Raw genomic sequence first — 20,691 nt, forward strand, 5'->3', positions numbered from 1 at the left:
GTAAAAACAAGACTCGTTTCCAAAACACAAATCAGTTCACGACCTCGTTTCAAATAAGATCAAAATTTGGTCATGTTGCAGTGCTCGTGATATGTTGAATATATATATACACACTAACATACATGAAATTATAAATTTCACAACGGATAAACAATTGAGGGTGAAAAGTTTCACCCAGAACAACTTTTGTGATCTATTCCCCTATAGGTTTTCAAACTTCATATCATCAAAAAATCTACCATACCAGTACAAACAGTATCAAATACTGTATTCTGGCAAATAACTGAATAACTAATACCCTAATCTATGCTTAAAAGTTCGTACAATTAAGTTTGGAGCCATTTCCTAAACGAAGCCGTAAGTCGACTTGGTGTGTTAGCCTAAACAAGCAATGGCCATGACTTCTGCATATCTGTTTAGCTGGCAAAAGTTACAAATATTTCAAGCCCTTCATCTACGCCACAAATCTTTCTAAACAATTAATTTAAAGAGTGTTCTATTAACATCTTATCAACTTTCTTTATGTTGATATTTGGCTTACTTTCTACAAAAGAGACTTCGTGTTGCCAAGCCATAAGACTATAAGTCTGAGTCCATATCGAAATTAAACGAAAGGCTAGTCTTCTTTTATAGAGTTAAGTGCTGTTTTCGTTTCCTCTTCAAAGTACTTATTGAAAAACAGGACATGATTGGACAGATTCCGTATGCCAAAGGTGTGCGTCATCGATTCGAAGTCCTTCATCTGTTTGTTCTCATCCAATGAGTGTATCACCGAAAGTAGCTGCATAAGTATTGATCTGAAAAATGATATCTTTATATGTAACAAGAAGTAAGATGAAAATAATTTCTAATCAAACTTGAAATACATCTAAAGAGAAACTAAAACATAATATTTTTGATTAAATGCGAGCCTAGGGGTAAATATTTCCAGCAAATCAAGAACTCGAATAAAAATACATTCAAGCTTCAAAAAGAAGCTTCAATGCCACAAGCCTCTCAAATGGGATCATTCTTTTGAAAGATGTGACCTTGTTAGAAAAACTGGAGAAATAATTTCATTTTCATTAGATTCATTTTAACCTTCATTCTTTTCCCAGGGTTACAATTCAGTTCAATTATAATTTTGCCATTTAAAAATGAGAACTAATAACATCTTCAATTATTATCTGAATTTAGAATGCATATATCGAAGTCTTGGATAGAATAAAAGATAGGTTTCGTAATATTGTTAGCTGAATAAGCTATAACATTGGAGTTAAAAGATAAGACAAACGCGTTAATTTGATATCGGCATTGATTTTTGTATTCAAAATAACACAAGATTCTATGTACGCGATAATGTCAAAATAACAAATTTTGAGACAGATACAAGTAATATGGAAAACAACTGCTAACAAAAGAGCTGTTAATCATATTTTTGTAAATGAAAGATTACTCAGAATGATGGCTAGAACCTCGTATGGAGACTGTGGTAGCAACTAGTGGTTTGTCTAGACAATTTTGTTTGGGGGAAGGGGGCGTTCAAAATAAGGCAACCGACTTTTTTTGGATCAAATGTTTGTATATGGCAAACTTGTTCCACACTGTCACTAAAAGAGAGCCAGGAAAGGAAGATAGTGGTAGCAGAAATGAGAGTGTTGAAATCAGTAATGGTGATCACATGGATGTTATCACTGTGTCATCTTTTTTTACAACGACGTGCCTATGACAACTACATGAGTGCAAAAGGAATCGAAAATCTTAATCTTAATCTTAAAATCGATAACTTGTCGGTGAAATTCAAGATAAAAGGTAAATCAAGCAAACAAGTAGAAATTGTAGCTATTGGATATTAAAAACAAATTAAAAGTTTATGATAATATTACCTAAAAGATTTAAACACGAAATCGGGCCTGTAGATCTCAGTGAGAAGAAATTTCTAAGAAATTCGGAGCGTGAGTTTCTGACAAATAAACTTTTATTTGTCAATGAAACTGAGAAAATTAAACTGAGTCACTGAAATTCAAGGTGCAAATTTCCGTATAACGAAATTTCTTTGAAATTTGTAGTGTAAATGTCTGATTAATAAACTTGTTATACACGTGGAAATTTTGGAAAGTAAATACTAGATGAAATTGAGGCATTTTTTTATGTGATAACTAGTAAAAGATAATTAACATAGCAAAAAGAGACGTAGAAGGGAAACGATATCATATAGTACATAAAAAGAAGTGCTATTTTGAAAGCCAATAGCGAGGATTGCGAAGATAAGGATAGAAGGAGATAAAGAAAGCCAAAGAGAAGGTGGACTGATTGCATGAAGTCATGGCAAAGGCAGGTATTGTATCACATAATCATGATTCAGAGTCTTGCGGTGCTGTGTCCGCGCAGGATGCAGCACTTTCTGGGACAAAAATATTAATTGTAGTTGAAAATTGTTCATAATACGATTTGTTGTATATCTTTCTATTCTTTAGAGAATAATCGACTAACCTAATAAATCACTTATTGTAATAACTGTAGCATTTTTGAAAATCAGAAACCTTAAAACTTCCCGCCCAAGCAAGATCTCTTGATTTTTACTATAGAGCGGTAATTTGCACCGCAGGACGATGTTTGAAAGTGTCCACAGCAAAGTCATAGGGACATCTTTTTAGGAACGGAAGGGTTTATTGATTTATAGCTTTAACAATAGCAGAAATGTCTGATTTTCTATGCTAGGTTGCTTGACATAAAGGGAGCTAGCTAGTTTCTAGTAACTTGAACGTCCCCATCATAGTTGGCATAACTTAGCACTTGGCAATAGGTACCATTGCTTTAGGGCTTATTCAAGAAATGTTGCAAGCAAACTATTCAATCTGCAGGTGCACTTTGCATTAACTGCATTGTGCATTCATAAACGCTTAAAGTAATTAGGCCAAATTTCGAGAAGACTACAGCCCATACTTGTGACCAAATCCTAGCCAGGCACCTGGATTTGGGCTTTGAACCATGTTCTCTTTATTCAAAATGACGTAAAACGGTGCTCCTTTTGATTTTTCTCATTATAAAACAATATCAGGTTTACCAATAAAAAATTCCAGCGATTTAAGAGATTACGTAAAATATGAAGGAAATCTTGCCTAAGGGAGATTTTATAACCATAGAATTTCCATTTCTTGTAGATTTATTATCAAATTTATATCATCGATAATTTCGATAGGGTATTATGGGGTACTTATCAAGTTTTTCGAAGGCTAAGCTGTTTTTATCCTATTTTGTTTGTCTTCTTTTGTATTTCTTTTTAATGATATTAAATTTGGGCACTGACCTCTTTTCCCAGCCATAACGGAGCCCATTAGCAATACACACAGACACACACTGTGAATTTGAAGGTTATATGAATTTTTTATTTGAAGATATCAAAACTGATATCTGCTATCTCGATGAATCACTTTGATAATATCATGGCTAGTTACATGAAAATTTGAATTGGCTTCAGCGATGACAAAAAGGGCTTTAACTACTACCGTTGATGAGCTTGTATGGTCAACTGCAACACAACGCTTTTTCTTTAACATCCCTAAATAGTTCCTTTTTATTTGTAAGCATTGAATACAATATGGTACTGCCACTCTGTTATCACAACCCTGGTCAAGATAGGGGGAAAGGGGTACTGTCGTCGCCTTTGTTTAATATATATTTATGCTTATAGATTAGTATCCCTAGATTGCAAAATCTGTTGTTCATGTCAAGGTACAAATCACACCAAACTTTAGGGCCTATACATTTTTACCGGTGTCTTCTTTCACTTTACAGTTTCATTGAGAGTGTGGTCATAAAAACTGAGCCCTGAGGTTCATGACATTATTACAAGATAATAAGACTACTTCAAGTTTAAAAAGCTATCAGTAGCTCATATGAATAGAAGAAGCCAATTTTGAGGTCAAGTATAAGTTATCAAGCTGACGTTCAATACATAGAGAACATGACATACTATCAAATATGACATGCCAACTGTCTCAGCTTATCCATACATTGGTTCAGAAAAGATAAGGTAGTAAGATCTTTAAAAATCCATCAAGAACAATAACCAGATACCACAAAACGAAATTAGGCCAAAAGAATTTTGTGATGTATTAAAATTTTGATTTTTTACAACCGTAAACATTTGGGGTACAAGGACGTCCCCCTTGTTGTCAACAAGTTGGTGGAAAAGATGTTGAAATTCATCAAAATGTTATCAAACTGCTCATCGTCTTTCATTTCATCAAAATATCGTCAACAGCAGTACAGCTACATGTTAATTTTCTATTTTTCTTTGCAAGAACATTATACAAAGAATCTCTTTTGCTTAAAAAACTTAAAGCCTTTATCTGGCAAAAACTTCTGAATCTCTGTAACATAAAGAGCATTTCTAGATTCTAAAAAACATGGCTTGCTCTAATTTTATAATGTTAACTTATCTAAATAGTTTTTCATTTCCAACAAACCACCACCAAATTCATAATCTTGAAACTCTATGAACGTTCAATATCACATATTTTTTCTAGAATATTCAGAAACAATTGTAAAAGTGAACATATGAAACAAAGTCTCATCGCTAAGACCTTACACATTTACAAGGGGTTTGCACGACTAGGCTTGATGTACTCACGTTTAAGCTATCTAATTCAAGGATTAATTGATATCTGTCTACGCAAAAACGTCATCTGATAACTAAGTTTCTGAACAGCCCTAGTTTAAAAAGTAGCCCATCCCCGTATACATCTCGACAATGCCCGCAATTCTATTCTAAAAATAAGTTCAGGAGATAGACAAAGTAACTATTATGGATGGCCATGAAATCTCTGTGCAAACATTTAAAAGAATTTTTTATTTGCTTTGAGACGATCACTTTATTAGAATTGATTATACTGCTGGTAGTTGTTTTTTATCAGGATATTGTTGACGTCACAAGTGATGGAATTAATTTAAGTTATTAATGAATTTCAAACAATGGTATATGGCAAAGAACATCTGTGTATTGATCTATGCAAATATTTTGTCAACCGGCAATGTGTATTACTATGCGGTTGTTACCGTAACCCCAATCCCACATCGGGCATACTAAACCAAGAGCTACTAGAGCAGCCTTGTACATGAATGTCCTTGCAATTTTTTCCAAACGTTAGCAGAATCTTGTCTCTTACAAAAACTACTCTTTACAGCACGATTTTTCAAGTATGTTATGAGAAAATCATTGAATTTTGTGATCTTAATAAACATAATTTTTATAATTTATTCAGTACAAAGTCCAAAATCCAATTTCAAAGTAAGTAAGAATTCTTTTCTATACAAAACAAAATTGATGTTATCGCTACAAAACAGCATCATGTATTGCTACTCTCTTTTGCTCCCAGCAATGTTTGATCTTTTAGACAACTAACAACAATGTAGAATTCGTATATTTTACAAACATGAATTATTTTCTTATAAATTTATTCAATTAAAAAATGTAAGTAAAATCTTATATTTTACATCATTTTATGTTGATTAATTTTAGACAAGTGAGGATTAGCTGAGTTACTGTTCTGTTATTAGATTTTGGATATTTTGAGATATCTATGACTGTTGTACGAGGATCACTTTTGAGTCCGTAATTTTTTCACACATATTGCATCCCGAATATGACGGTATCAAATGAAATAACCCATATATATAACATCATATTGCAGTATAAGCTATAGATGACATTACTAAACTTTTTCCTGCAATGAAAACTCTTGCAAGAGGTCAGTCAGGATCTTTGGCGGAAGGTATTATAGTCAGACTTTGAGGTGATCAATAAGATGTGCGGGAAGAGAAGAGAAAGGCAAGAAAACGTCTTTCAATCTACAAGGAATACTCATTTCACCAACTGGAATCAGCCATGACTCACTTTCATTAACGGAAGGGCAGTTTTAAAGTCATAGAATCTCAAAGGGAACTTCGAGAAGTATTGGTGTTTCAAAAGGCAAACAGACAAATAATAGACTTTGAGCATGGAAGAAAGTTCCCCTGCGTCATATTTCTTGCCGCGAAGACGAAGTGCAATGCTTATTAATGTTACTTCCTCGATAGTAATTTTGATAAGCCCATCCATGCAGGACCGGCGAAACGTATTTGAAAGTGGAGGGGCCAAATATGAAAGTCTTGAAAGGGCTTATGTTAGGCCATCCTGCATAAGGATTAATGTAAGAAAAAGTTTTAGGATTATTGTATTTTAGGGAATGGCCAGAGACTGTATCTAAAATGGATTTTGACTAAAGGAAAATCCAAGGCATTTTCAACAAAAACAGAAGAACTATCAACTAAAATAAAAGCAAATTAAGCAATTTGTATACTTGGGATTTTGTTTGGTAAAATCTGATCTTAAATATTTCGAAAAAAAGGTGCTTTTAACAAAAATAAAAAATAGTTTTAATAGAATTCATAGTTATGTCTTCTAAGCCAAGCTGTTACTCGTTGTACAACTTAGAAAATGACCGATTTCTTCGATCTAATTCCCATATTCAAATTTATATATGTCTTCTATGGTAAAGTCATAGAAATAAAGCTAAATCTAAAGGCATATGTAAGGGATTACTAAGCTAGCACAGTTACTTACAGAATGATCTACTACATTTATTTCCACTTTTGCCTAAAATATTCCTTTAGCTCTGCAGAAAAGTGGGGGGGCCATGGCTCCCTCCCCCCCTGCTTTTGCCGGCCTTGTCATGATATCCATTTCTGGAACCATTTGAGACTGAATTTATATCATTTTTGCTCAAGGGTCCGTGGTTCGAGTCTCTGGCATGACCAAACTTTTACCCAGAATGGGGAGAGTCGCCAGCTCTCTGTAATTCCAGGCGTAGGAATCACGAGGTGTGGTCATATCGAGAGGAAGGACCAGGACACTCCTCGATAAGCATAGCTTCTCAGCGTCCTGAAAACTACCTTCGGATGCTAGGTAGAAACAAATACCAATACAAATACAAATAATCTTCGCTATTATTTAACCATTTTTCTTAGCTTTTTCCAGACACTTTTTCAGGACTTCAATTTTTCATCCAAGTTTTGTAGAAATATTAGAATCCTCCAGGTTTTCATTTGACCGTACTTGTATTGACTAATAATCAATTTGCATCGAATCACACGGGCCTCACTAAATATGACAAAATACGTCACCACTTTACATTTACAAACAGAGAAGTAATGTTAAATCTACAATTTACAAGGTTCATTGTAAAAGATTGTTGAAAAGCGCACGGATAAAAATACTGGAGACTGTAGATTGTCTTGCTGCTACTGTTTTTGATATTTCAAGGTATCTTAGAAAGTTTAAAATGAAACTTGGTAAAATAGAATGAAAAAGCATTACTTTTTAAAGAAGCAAGATTGAATGACTTTGCGATATCTTAAAATGCACCTGTGCTTGTTTTTCAGTAATATCTATGGGACAGCAGTGACAGAAACTGAGCTTTCATTATAGGTGGGGTAAGCGCAGTAAATTGCACTGAGATTTTTCAATTATCTTTTTTGTGTAGCTCTCTTTTCATTTTTGATTCCAAGGTTAAGATATCTTACCACGAGAATACATTTTCACTTCATATGTAATGGAGGGGGCAGTTAATCGCTCAATCCTCCCCCAAAAAATTGCTGAAAATTTGTTAGATTTTCAGCAAATAGTTTTCCCTCTTCCTCTTTCTCAGTATATTAAATTGGCAAATAATTCCTATACCAGACTAACAAAAGCACAAAACAGAACTTATATCTCCTTACCCCGACTGCCAGTGTCTCCTACGACAAAGGGGGGAAACAAAGACAGCTGGCTTTTCTAATTTTAAAATAAACATTTAAACGGCTCTGGCATCCAGATTCATATCTGCTTAACTTTAATTATTCATTTTCTCGTCACTTCTCGTCACTTCATATTTTCTTTTAGCTGAAGTTTATAAACTTTATTTTACAGTTAATATCACAAAACATAACCGGAAGGCATCTGGATTCGTTGTTCTGCAGAAGCAAATGGTTACTTTCATAATCCACCAGAATCGATCCTGAGGCGAATAGGTTTTCGTCTTTTGCGACGATTATAAAAGGTTTTGTAGCAATTAGTTGAGCAGGGCATAAAAGCCATTCATATGAGAGGTTCCTGCAGGCACCGCAGAGCAGAGGGGCTGGGGGACTTTAGCCAAAAATTACCCCCACTTTTTGCATGAAATACCAAAAATTAAATACTAAACTACCATACGGTTTTTTTATACGGTTTTAGCCCCCCCCCCCTTCCACCTTTACTTTTTTTGACGCTCCACTTTTCTCAACGCTCCGCGGTGCCTGTCCTGGACTATAGTCTTGATTTATTCTAATTAAACTCGTGAGGCTCTGGTTGACGTATTAAGAGTGAAAGACAAAGAGAATGTCAAATTAAAAAGGAGATACTTGAAAAATATAAGATCAGAAAGAAACAAATGAGCAGGAAGAATAAAAAATAATCAATAAGATAATATTAAATAAAATGCTTGGCATACCAGAAAATGCGCTACTATGAATGCATCAAGAGGTAATTTTATGTTTTCACACGTAACAGTAAAGTAAGGATATATATATAAAGTACACAATGCCTCTTACCTCGTTACTTCTAGGTCTTTAAGTCTTTTAATGAGATTCTGTTTCCGCTTTGTGCTGTCTGTTCCTGATTTTTTTGCATTGGATACTGACGTTTTTGCAGTCACTTCAAATGGAAAGAAGGACATGTTAATGTCGTGGACTCCATTTGCCAATTCCTCACACTCTCGTTCTGATACTTTGGAAAGAACAGTGTGCTTGGAGAGGCGGTGGTGAAGAGAGCTGATGATGTCATGTTTCTCCAGCAGCTGTCTTGCAGAATTCTTTGCCAATCGCAAGTACGATATCATGTCTACTTTGTTCAAGTGCTCGGGAGCACTCACGCGTCTTCGTAATTCTTCAACACTTATTTCATATCTGCAAAAAAGGTGCATGTAAAGAAATCTCAGTACTTGCATTGTGTTAGAGTGTCATTTGGTAAAGGATGATTCCTTTAGAAAGGAATGGTCCCTTGCTATAGAAGTAAAATTAATGACAACATTTTCCTGAAAAAAAAGGAGAAAAACAAAGCCATTCCAACCGTAGTACCCTAAGTTCAAAGGCAAGATCATTGTGATAAAAAGCATTAGGTTAATATATCAAGAATATTAAAGAATTACATAAAAACCGTAGGCAGATTAGCAGAGATACTCTCAAGATGACAAATTGATGGCAATGATTCACAATGAAGGTGGATAAGCACCCTATGATTATCAGCTAGAGGCTTTGCTTTATTATTCAAATTATTCAAATTTTTTAATTTATCAATATTTTCACACAAATATGGATCTATCAACAAGCACTCTTAGCGAAACTCAAACCAACCCATTATAATACTACCCCTCATTTTTCTGAGAATTGATAATATACTTTAATTGATAATATTTAGATTGCTTCTGCTTTATCAACAATAATAAATCTTAAATAAATCTTTATACTTCTTACCCTCTCTAATGGAGCAACAATTTGTTTTGTTTTATTTTTATCCCTTAATGCTTTCAGCATTTCTTTCTAAAATTTTCAATACCATCTGCTTCGCAGAAGGGTTTGAAAGAATACTTGTCTAACTATTAGTTACCTTGTTAACGCAAAGCAAAGCTTCCTATTCACAGATAAATCCATGTACAGTACCAGACAATGCACGTTAATGTAATGATAACCAATAAACAAGTTGAATAATGCAGTAAGAATGACACGATGAAAGATATTTGGATATAAGTTGCTTTAACATAAGTTTTTCTGGAACAGAACAATTGCCTGATGAACGCATTAAGTGTGAAACTCAGAGTAACAACTTAATCATCAAGCTGTATACACTAAAAGCATCTACAGCTCTGCATGTACGGCAGCGATCACTCTATTACAGGCCATTAAACAGCAATTTTCATAAAAGAACTCGAGATATAAAAAAGATTGTAAGAAATAAAAATTTACTGCTTTACCATCAGAAAAGGATCTAATAAAAAGCTTATATCAAAGGATTTTGCATCAAGCTTTTGCTGCTTTATTCATTGGATGATGTATTGGTTCGGACAAAAAGTACTTCAGTTTAATCCATAGTAAATATTTTGAAGATTTTTACAGAATAAAGTAACATTCTTCCAAAATTGGCTCATGATTTCTAATTCTGTTTGCCTTACATTTTAAAAAACATAGAAAAGTGCTCTTGGAGTCAAACTTTGTATCTTTTTTAATGTTTGAAAGTCCCTTATTATTCAAAGATGGTTCATCGTTTTAAGTATTGATTTTTGTATTACTAAAACTGGTAGTTCCTGATTCAAGATGAATCTTCCATTCAAGGCTTGAGTAAAGAAAAGACTGTCTTGTTCAGTTTGTGGCACTTCTCCCCTCAGATAGAAAAAGTTCTAAGACTGATAAGGAAATTGTTCTCAAAAAACTGTCACACAAAAAAACAAATAATTTTGCAATTATCAAGGCTGGAGACACAAGATCTCTGACTTAGGTGTGAATAGCCTTAGGAACGTAGCCAATGTTACTGGTATGAAAGCTCAGCTATAGTAAAAAAAAATCTGCTTTGAGTGCCCGAGAAAGTGAAATTTTGTATTGATCAAAATTTGTAACGAACGAAAAACGAATGAGATTCATCTAAAAATTCCAAGGAGAATGTTGGCTTTCAAAGTTTAATAACAGCAAAAGGCTAAATAATGATTAAATGTCTACAAAACACGTTTTTATCTCTGTACCTTTTTTCAATTCGTGTATTATTCACATGCATGAATTATATTTTGATCTCAACGAGCGATGACAATCTTATACCTATCAGTATCAATAGCAGCTATAAGAGACTCTAGCTACCTTTTTCTGAAAACAAGTCTCTAAAAATGCATCAACGATCAGCTTGATTTTGAAAACAGCTTTCGTATTTTACTTTGACGTTCTCTTATTTAATATGGTCTGCAATTTTATTAGAGACAAATGACTTCCAATCTTGTTGGCAAATTTCAGAAAAAATTCATCCTTCATCTGCTGAAAATATTGATATATTGTAAATAGAAAATTTTCAGGGTTTAGTAATTTTTCCAAATTGAGAAAACAAAACTGGAATGGATATGGAATAGTCCCAACCGAAAGTAGCTCCCAGAAAATCTAAATGCCTTCTTGCCAAATATTATAATCCATGGCTCTAGCAAAATTAGTATCCAAGTACTCTGTAATGCAATCTTCATATTCTTACCTATAAACTGTTAATCATTAACTTCGTGATACTGTATTAACTTTAATTACATTGCCTGTATTTACTGTATTTGTGATACTGTATTTACTTTCTTCAGTTGTATTCTATAGTTTTATGTATTATTCATAATATTACTGTAGCAAAATTTCTTCATCTCAACCGACTTACCAATATAGATTGAACAAGGGAATTTGACTCGAAGTACCCCCAATCAACTCAATGTATTTAATATTAACTATTTGACTCGAAGGCTCAACAAAGTACCCCAATCTACTCAATGTATTCAATATTAATTATTTGACTCGAAGGCTCAACAAAGTACCCCAATCTACTCAATGTATTCAATATTAATTATTTGACTCGAAGGCTCAACTAAGTACCCCAATCAACTCAATGTATTTAATATTAATTATTTGACTCGAAGGCTCAACAAAGTACCCCAATCTACTCAATGTATTCAATATTAATTATTTGACTCGAAGGCTCAACTAAGTACCCCAATCAACTCAATGTATTCAATATTAATTATTTGACTCGAAGGCTCAACTAAGTACCCCAATCAACTCAATGTATTCAATATTAATTATTTGACTCGAAGGCTCAACTAAGTACCCCAATCTACTCAATGTATTCAATATTAATTATTTGACTCGAAGGCTCAACTAAGTACCCCAATCAACTCAATGTATTCAATATTAATTATTTGACTCGAAGGCTCAACTAAGTACCCCAATCAACTCAATGTACTCATTATTAATTATTTACACAATCAATGTAAAAATTGAATAGAAAAAAGAGATGAAATTAGGTGAAAACTCTAAAGGAAACTTCCACTCTTACTCATTGGGCTATAATGTAAGGCCTTATCCAATGTTTCAGAGCATTTTAATGTAACAGCACTTTTATTGATCAATATGTGTGGAACAGGACATGGGTATCTTGTTCACACAAAATCCCAAACAGTTTTTAGAATTTGCTATACCAACATAACATACATCAGAGATGTAAAATTTATGGCTACTTTATTTTTGAACTAGTTTCTTCAACATTAAAAGATAATCGTATAGTTTATTTATATATTTTATTTTTCCTGTACTTAAAAATTTAGCATTATATGTAGTAATATGTTAAGGGCTGCCTCTGCCTAGACGTCAACTGATGACAAAAAGATGTGGTCGAGAAGAATGACCAAGAAACAATGGGCCTAGAAGTCACCAACGTGTAATGGCGAATAATTCACAAATGTATCCATAAACCATACATTAATAATTGACAAGCTAGATCCTAGGCAAAGACAGTTTTCTCTTTAAGCGCGAGCCATTATTGTGGTTTGTAATTTCTAACTATAATTTTTTGTTGTATTTTATCGTTATGATATACCTTCATATGATAATTAAATTTGCCATCTTCATATGATAAAATTGAATATTCATCGGCCTTTGTCTTTAACCATACATGCACCTGATAAAACACTTTCATCTTATCTTGTTTTTGAAATGATATCATTTACAGTTGTAGGCTTTTTGTATGAAATACAAAGGGCTGGTACCAGAAAGTAAGGCCGGACATGAAATTTGCAACAATTAAGCAGCTATAACTTGCTGAAATTACCAGTGAATTAATATGAAAAGATAATTTTAACTTTAATTGATTGTATTCTTACGTATTTATTAGTAAGAGTTATAAAGAGATCACTTTCTTAAACAAAAGAAGAAATGATTGCATGTATGCAAGAGCTTCTGCAAATGTATCTTTGAATTAACCAAAAGCAGATTCTTTTTATATAAGATTGATTTTCCCTCTCTATCTATAATACTATACGTTAACAAGTTCTGCTTTGCTTGATATCAATCAATGAACCAAAATAATTTTTTGTTCTAAAGTGCTGACTTCTCAATATATTAGGCATATGTCTAAACTGTTTGACTGTTTGCCCAACCACCGAGAACTTTCAGATGGATTGATTTCTCAGTATTATACTTCGGCTGTGATAAATCAAAATCACATTGCGCTACACTAGAATATTTATTCAGTTCAAACATAATCATATCTATCCTTAGAATTGAAATGTTTTAGTCATTAATACTGTAAAATGTTTGCACAATTAAGCTTTTGATAGGTTCCTGGGGGGGGGGGGGTTGCTTCAAAACACCAAGGGGACTGCCGGTTTGAGATATTAAAACATACTCTAAAATTCATAAATTATCCAAAATTTAGATACAATATAAAATGCATACCTTCAAAATTAATTCAAACTAGCAAAATTCCAACAATTCAATTAAGTAAAGAATAACATATCACCAAAAATCAAAGGTCATGCTAAAAATCACTCCCAAAATTTATGCCTAATTTTAGTTTTACAAAAATTGATGCCCCAAAATATATTTACTACTTGAAAAAAGGTATCCAAAAATGGCACACCCCATAAAAATGCAAATGGAAGATAATACCCCCTTCTCCTTCGGGAATAGGTTGCACTGTATCTGACTGTAAGTTGGTTCAGTGTAGCGCAAACTGAAGCCGAAGTTAAGAGAGATAGAATTTGGATGGAAAAAGTTCTCTCTATATCAAAATTAAACTGGCAACCAAACATCTTTGTCACGCAATCTGAAAGTTTGACCAAAATTCTAGAGATCTATCCATAGTAACAAACAACTCTGCTGTCAATGTTTCCTTTTATGTCTACATTCTTTTTTTGAATTACTCTATTTAATTAATTCAACATTTGAGCCAAAGGGCTTTGAAGTTTTCTTGGCAGAAACAGAAGCTTTCTGGTAGGAAATTTAAGCACATGGTCTTGTTCAACATTGGATAATCATTATCCACCAAACCACGATATCAAGATAAAAACAAAAATCATCTATTTAGAATTGAAAATCAAGAATCTTATAATTATTATTTATTCTATAAAGCCATAATTCTAAAAAAGTTATCAAATGTAACAGCTTTAGGTAGAGACTCATGTCATTAAATTTTGTTATGACTGTTTTAATTTTCATCAGGTTTAATATAATGGAAAATATCAAACTTCTTGGCAGCAATTGGAATTGTAGGGCATAGTTCCCGAATAGTATTTAAACATGCAAAAAAATTTATCATCGCTCTCATGTGTAAATGCAACGTTTAGCATGTTTCACCAAGAGGTGTTCCTGATTTAATCTTTTCAAAGGATGAATATGTTTTTATGCTAAACCTTCAACTTTTGATCTGTTCTGGCATTTGCTTTGGCTCCTGTTTGAAAAAGGTCGATCCTGACTTAAAGATCACATTTCCTAACTCCACCTTATTACATTAGAAAGCATTCAATATGAATTCTGATCAATACAAAATTGCACTTTCGAGGGCACTCAAAATAAACATCCCCTTTACAATAGCTGAGCCTAAAAATGCAAATATTGATTAGAGTCTTTAGAATTCACACACTATAGACAGAGAACTTGTGTCTCCAGTCCCAATAATTTCAAACTTTACGCTTTTTTAGTTATATTTTATTTTTTAACATTTTTAGGACAATTTCCTTATAAATTTTTTAAACTTTACTTATATGAAGGGAAAAGAGCCACAAACTGACCAAGACAGTCTTTTCTTTACTCACTTTACTACTTGTCTAGTCTTTACTTTACTTTGAATGGGTGATTCATTGATCTTTGAAAGTTTTCTTGAATCAGGAACTAACAGTTTTAGTAATATAAAAATCAACACCTAAAACGATGAATTATTTTTGAATTGTAAGGTACTTTCAAACATGAAAAAAGATACAGAGTTTGACTCCAGAAACTCCAAAGGCACTCTTTCTGTCGCATAAAAAGTTAGTGGGCAAACATAATAAAGTAATCGCAAGCATGTTTTGGAAAAATGTGAATATCCCTCAATAGTTTGTTATTGGAAAAAATGTAATGCTCATTTAAGCTCGGACCAATCATGGTGTTTGAATCTAATTTGTTTTCAAATGGTTGAAAAAGTTATAGCAGGAAAGCGTAGGTTGTAATTTACACGTTGAGCAAAGTTTGAGCAAATGGAAAATTGGAACGTTTGATTTAAGCAATAATAACAAGAACTTTTCTTAAGCAAAAAAATAATGTATTTTTATCACTTAACTTTGATGTTTTGAACATGCGACATTATACATGGTATTTCATTGGTATGAAATTATTCAGTGAGTGGTATTGGTCTACTGTATAAAAAAGCAATCATATTTGTGTATCTGTATGTTGCAGCAACTGTCATATTTGCTTCTGTGATAATAAAATAAATTTTGATATCAGCACAGTATCATGCATATGTTAAAGAAGACACAATTCAAGTTCTTCAATTTGAATATGCACACAGAAGCTGTATCATCAGTTTGCTTGATGCATTAATTAGACCTTAAACTGAATGACCTGAAACTTTTGTTCCACTAAAGACTGTCTGTGACAGATGGAATGCTTGGGGGTTTGTATACACTAAGGTTTTTTCGTTATCAACCTATATTTTTCAAATCATGATTAAAAAATGCATGTTTTTGTTTTTTTTCTTTTATTGTACCAACTAGTTTTACACGATCTAAGGCTTTTGTATGTATTCCTCACTTCAAATTCGCGAAAATGTTTGTCCGCAACAAATACATTTAAAAAGTTGTCTCTCCGTTCCAGAGATGAGTATTTCAAACGTTGCCTTTTGATAAACCTAATTACTTTCTAATTATCAAGTCCAAAAAGGCAATATTGAAAGAGTAAGATACAATATTAATATAGATAATGTGAATATAGATTAACCCGGTACATGTTTATTGGCAAATGAAACGGCTTTAATGGCTTTATTTTTCAATACACAGCGCAAAAATACCAACAGAGCTGTTGATTTTCTTATCAGAATAATCTCTTAAAACTATGAAGATTGCCATTGCTAGATGAGCTATCTTAGGTACGTTGAGTTTGAATTTGACACCTACATACATTTGCAATTTTCACACTTAAATGCAAAGATATGATTGTACAGCTCTTGAAGGAATCTTTCTGTCTATTCCAGAAACGCAAGGAAATGGAATTCCTCTTTTTTTGAGCCCGTGTCTTGTTAAAAAGCAAGTGTTCAAGAAATAAGATATAGACCTATTTATTATCGTTTGACAGACAGCTATCATCACTAAGTTTAAAATTCTGCTACCTTGAATCCTTGGTATTACCTTCTTTTCACAAAAGTATTAATACTTCGTTATTACGTTATAAATGTTGACAGGTTTTGAAGCTACTTCTAGCAAAGACAGAAGCTAAAGAGTTTTTGCAGAGCATTTTAACCAAAGTAGAAGAAACTTATGGCATAAAGTGAAAATTGAAGCTTCCAAAAATGTGCTCTTTTTTAGCCTTCTCCCTTTTATGAAAAGAAGCGCCAAGAAAATCTACGGGTATGAAACTGACTTAGAAAAAACACGTTAGTTTCACTGCTGTATGTAGAAAAATATATAGCAACTCTACGTAGACCTTTTCCTCATAAAACTCCATTGCAGAAACAGTTTTCGGAAAAACTATTAAGCATAATATCCAAATGCAACTTTACTGGCAATTAATACCCTTTTTTAAGGCAATGTATTCAAACATAACATAATCCGTTATTCTTGCTTGAAGTGTGCATCTTTTGGAACAAATCAAACTTTTCTCTTTATCTAGACTCAGTTTTTAAGAACATTTGCCAGAAGACCCTAGCAAATTTTCAATTTTTTTTAAAAAACGCTCAACTATTGTAAAGAGAATGTCTTTAGGAAATGTCTTTAAGAGTGCCATTGAAAGTTTGACTTTATTATTGATCAACACTTCAAATGAAAAAAGGGGTAAGATTTATTCGAGGATGTTAAAGAAGAGAATAACTTTGAAAAATTGTTTCCTTCGCAAGTACAAAGCAATTTCCTACCACAGTGTAACCCAAACAAACAAAAATGAATGTAACTTTGATGAAAAAGCTTCTTGAGATTTAACTGGCCTCACATACCTACCAAAATAGTCTTCTTATTTTCTGGATTCGAGAATAAGATGTCCAAGGATAAATTTCTCATCTTAAACAAACTGGAACGAAACTTGTTTCCTTTTCCAAGAATGATAAAGTAGTTCTATCTTATAAACAGCAATCCTATTGCATAACACTAACAGTTTCAGATTTCGCATCTAAAAAATTCTTACCTCCTTTCTCGAGATCCTTGCAAACAGAGAAGTCCAAAAATTTTGCAAGCAACTTCCTCTTTACTTCTTTCTTCCTTTTTCTTTTTTATTCTTTGGGTCAATTGCTTTAACGTTCCCTCATAAGGGTTGTTTCTTTTAACGAGACTGGAATGTTCCAAATTTGACAGCCTATCTTCTTCCCCTTTCACATCTTTAATGTCTTCATCTTCACTTCCTAAGATTGTAGATGTAAAATCTATAGGTTCTGGCAAATGAAGCTCATCATCAAGTCTCTGATCGGGCTGGTTGTTCAAATAACTTAGCTTTGGGCGATTTCTGGCAGCTTTTTGTCTTCTATTGGGCTTCTTCGAGCTACTACCATTTTGCTTTGCAACTGTCTCAAGAACTTTAAACGCGCTATCTGAAGAATCGGCTTTGGCTAGATCTACATTTCTTGTTGATGTAGAAGTCTCAGAGATGGCATTACTGGCAATGACAGCAGACGAAACAGTGGTGAAGGCTGTTGATACAATGACATTAGCACCACTAGAGGTAGTGACTGTCACAGTAGTAGTCGTGGCAGTGGTGTCGTTTGTAGCCGTGCTTGAAAAAGTTGTGGCAACTCTCGCAACACTAGAACATTTACGGCCTACTCTTTCGTCATGTAAATGTCTGCTACTGTCAGTTCTTCTGTACATTACATCCGGGAAACCATGGTTTGGGCACTGATATCTCGACTGCCAAGCATCTCTCTGAAAATTAGCTGTGTCATGGCATCCCATACCATGCCCAGTTGTGTTTGACACAATCCTTAATTGCTGATCCACATTGCTTTGACATGAAGTAGGATAGAATATTCTTGTGCGACTATCAGAGCTGCTTGTTAAAACAGGGCTGGCTGGGTCTTCATATCCATTGAGCCCAATACCATTTTCAGCAAATCGGCTTTGGTTATGTTTCCAGTAGCCATTAAAGCCTTCGATTTCCGCATGACTGCAAACAGCTCTGAAGGGTGTTGGTGCAGCCAAAGGTGCACGGCTATTAGAATGCCTTCTTTGTGAGTATTGCCATGGGTATTCAATTTCTGGTGAAATTATTTGCCTCACTGGCAAGATGTACGGCACGAAGGCAGTTGGCTTGTTTCGAGGCATCTTGAAGCACATAGGCGTGTAATCTTGAAAATGAGGCATTCTGTTTGGCTGCCGTTTAAAACGATTCATTTTCATCTTGAATTAAAACGTATCTATGATAGAAAGCAACTTCATCTTAGCTATCAAAGTAGTGGCTTTGCAAGTTAAAACAAGTTAGAATGGATGCATAAAAAGCTTTCAGGACATTGGTTAAATCAGAGATAAGAAGACTTGGCATACGTATACACATAATGCAAATTGGCAAAATGGCGGCTTCCAGGGTAGTTTTCCAATTCATTGTCGCTTTCATATACTAATAAAACTCTTTTTGTAATTTTATCCACCAGACTTAATTCAGATTTTACTTAAAGGCATGTTTTTCAATTGCAAGAGATAACCTCGAAAATGGAAATCTAGAAATTTGACGTTAAACCATAAATCTAAAAATGCACAGGCCATTGAAAGATGAGAATTAAGCAAAAAATAGAGAAGCGCTTTCGTTTTTGAAAGGCTTTCCAAAACGATGTTCTATTTAGTCACAAAAGCTATGCTCGAAGTGCTTTTATCTAGACACACCTACAATCACAGGCAAAAAATAGTTGAGACATTTCAAAGAGTTTATTTACATTTTCTCTTTACTTTGAAAAAGACAAATTCTCTCTCCCCTGATTCAATGTGGGATGCAAGTTTCTGAGGATCAGTTGAATTAACTACTATCCAACATTGATTTGGGGGGGGGGGGAGGGGGTCTTTTAATTTATAAAGCAACGTAAAATAGAAAATTGCAAAAGTTGTATTTTGCCTCGACAATTCTTCCCAGGATTGTAGCCATCAATGGCTCAAATTCTCTATCATACCATTGATGTGCATTTAGAATAATGTAGAATGTGGCTCAAACTAGCTCTTCCATGACACTTAAAGTATATAGCATCATAGCAGTAACCAGCCAACTTCTCATGAACTAAATCTCGTAACTCTTATACCAAAATAAAGTGCAAAGGAGTACGTTAGCATCAAAAGCCTTTCGCAAATTTTTCTTAAAAAAGGAATTTTATACAGACAACCATCAGAAGGAAAACACCCTTAAGATGAATTTCTTCACAGTAATTTTACCTTGAGATGGAACTTGTAGGCAAAATCAATCAAAGAAAATTATGACCGTGGGTATGTTACTTTTATCTTGCAACATGCAAAATAAATTTACAATAAACTTTAAATTTTAAGAAAATAGTGTATCAAAATACCTTATTATTTTTTCCATTTGTAGTCATATTAACACATACAGTGAATGTTCATGATTGTTGGACTTCAGATTGAAAATGATATTGTTTCGCAATAGAATTATTTCTATGCGATAAATCAGTGAAAAGCAGTTAAATTTGCTGAAATGAATCTTTTTCAATTTATTCTTGAAAGTTATTCTTAAATTGAGTAAGTCTACATCTGTAACTAGGAAAAGACTTTGGAACTAAAATACTTTAGAAGAGAAAAAAAGTAGCTCTATCTGTAGGGAAGAAATACAAAATATGGGATGACATGAAAATAGATTTATTCATCAAATGATTAAGGGGATTGTTAATGTAATCTAAACAATTTACAAATAGGCATTAATTTGTCAATATGAAAATTTTGGAAGCTATACTTACACACTTATTGTGCTTTTTCAACAGCATCCGAGAATGTTAAAGGACAAGTGAATTCATAAGGGTTCGATTCCTGGTTATCTTTCTTCTCTGAAGTTGCGGTTGTCTGCTTGGATGCTCCAGGGCTTTCAAATACTTTACACCATAAATAATTGATATGTGATGACGTAAGCAGCGTGTCTTTTCTCCACGATTGTTCTAAATGATATTGCAAACAATGTCAAGGAGCATCAATGTTCCTCTGCTCGAAAAACCCCCTCGCGGCAAAAAACTCGCTGATGTTACTCGTAGCACTCCAAGTTTCTGTCCTTGTGAAGGAATACGGTTCTCACTGTATTCTCTGATCTTGGATATAAGTGCAACATTGCAACAACTAGCAACGCATCACGTTTTGCGCTCTTGCTGCATCAGAACGCTAGCCACTAAATACACCGCTTGCCGGTCAAGTTTAGAGTACAACCGAGCCTCCGACATTCACAAGCTTTACCAATCGCAGAAAAGAAATTCACGGTAGTCTCATCTTGATA

General features: G+C 33.7%; 1 protein-coding gene across 1 annotated transcript; it reads right to left on the minus strand.

Annotated features, from left to right (window-relative positions):
- Window positions 1-190: 190 nt before the first annotated feature.
- LOC148957442 (uncharacterized) lies at window positions 191-20,298 on the minus strand. Its single transcript, XM_089115371.1, has 4 exons — window positions 20,168-20,298; window positions 17,413-18,634; window positions 8,590-8,943; window positions 191-797 (listed from the first exon to the last, which is right to left on the minus strand). Exons 2-4 carry the CDS (start codon window positions 18,615-18,617, stop codon window positions 617-619), a joined length of 1,740 nt encoding a protein of 579 aa, XP_088971497.1. The 5' UTR covers window positions 18,618-18,634; window positions 20,168-20,298; the 3' UTR covers window positions 191-616.
- Between the last annotated feature and the right edge of the window lie 393 nt (window positions 20,299-20,691).

The sequence above is a fragment of the Rhopilema esculentum genome, unplaced genomic scaffold (assembly GCF_057945365.1).
Source record: "Rhopilema esculentum isolate cy_ngs unplaced genomic scaffold, ASM5794536v1 HiC_scaffold_27, whole genome shotgun sequence".
NCBI classification, from domain to species: Eukaryota; Metazoa; Cnidaria; class Scyphozoa; order Rhizostomeae; family Rhizostomatidae; genus Rhopilema; species Rhopilema esculentum.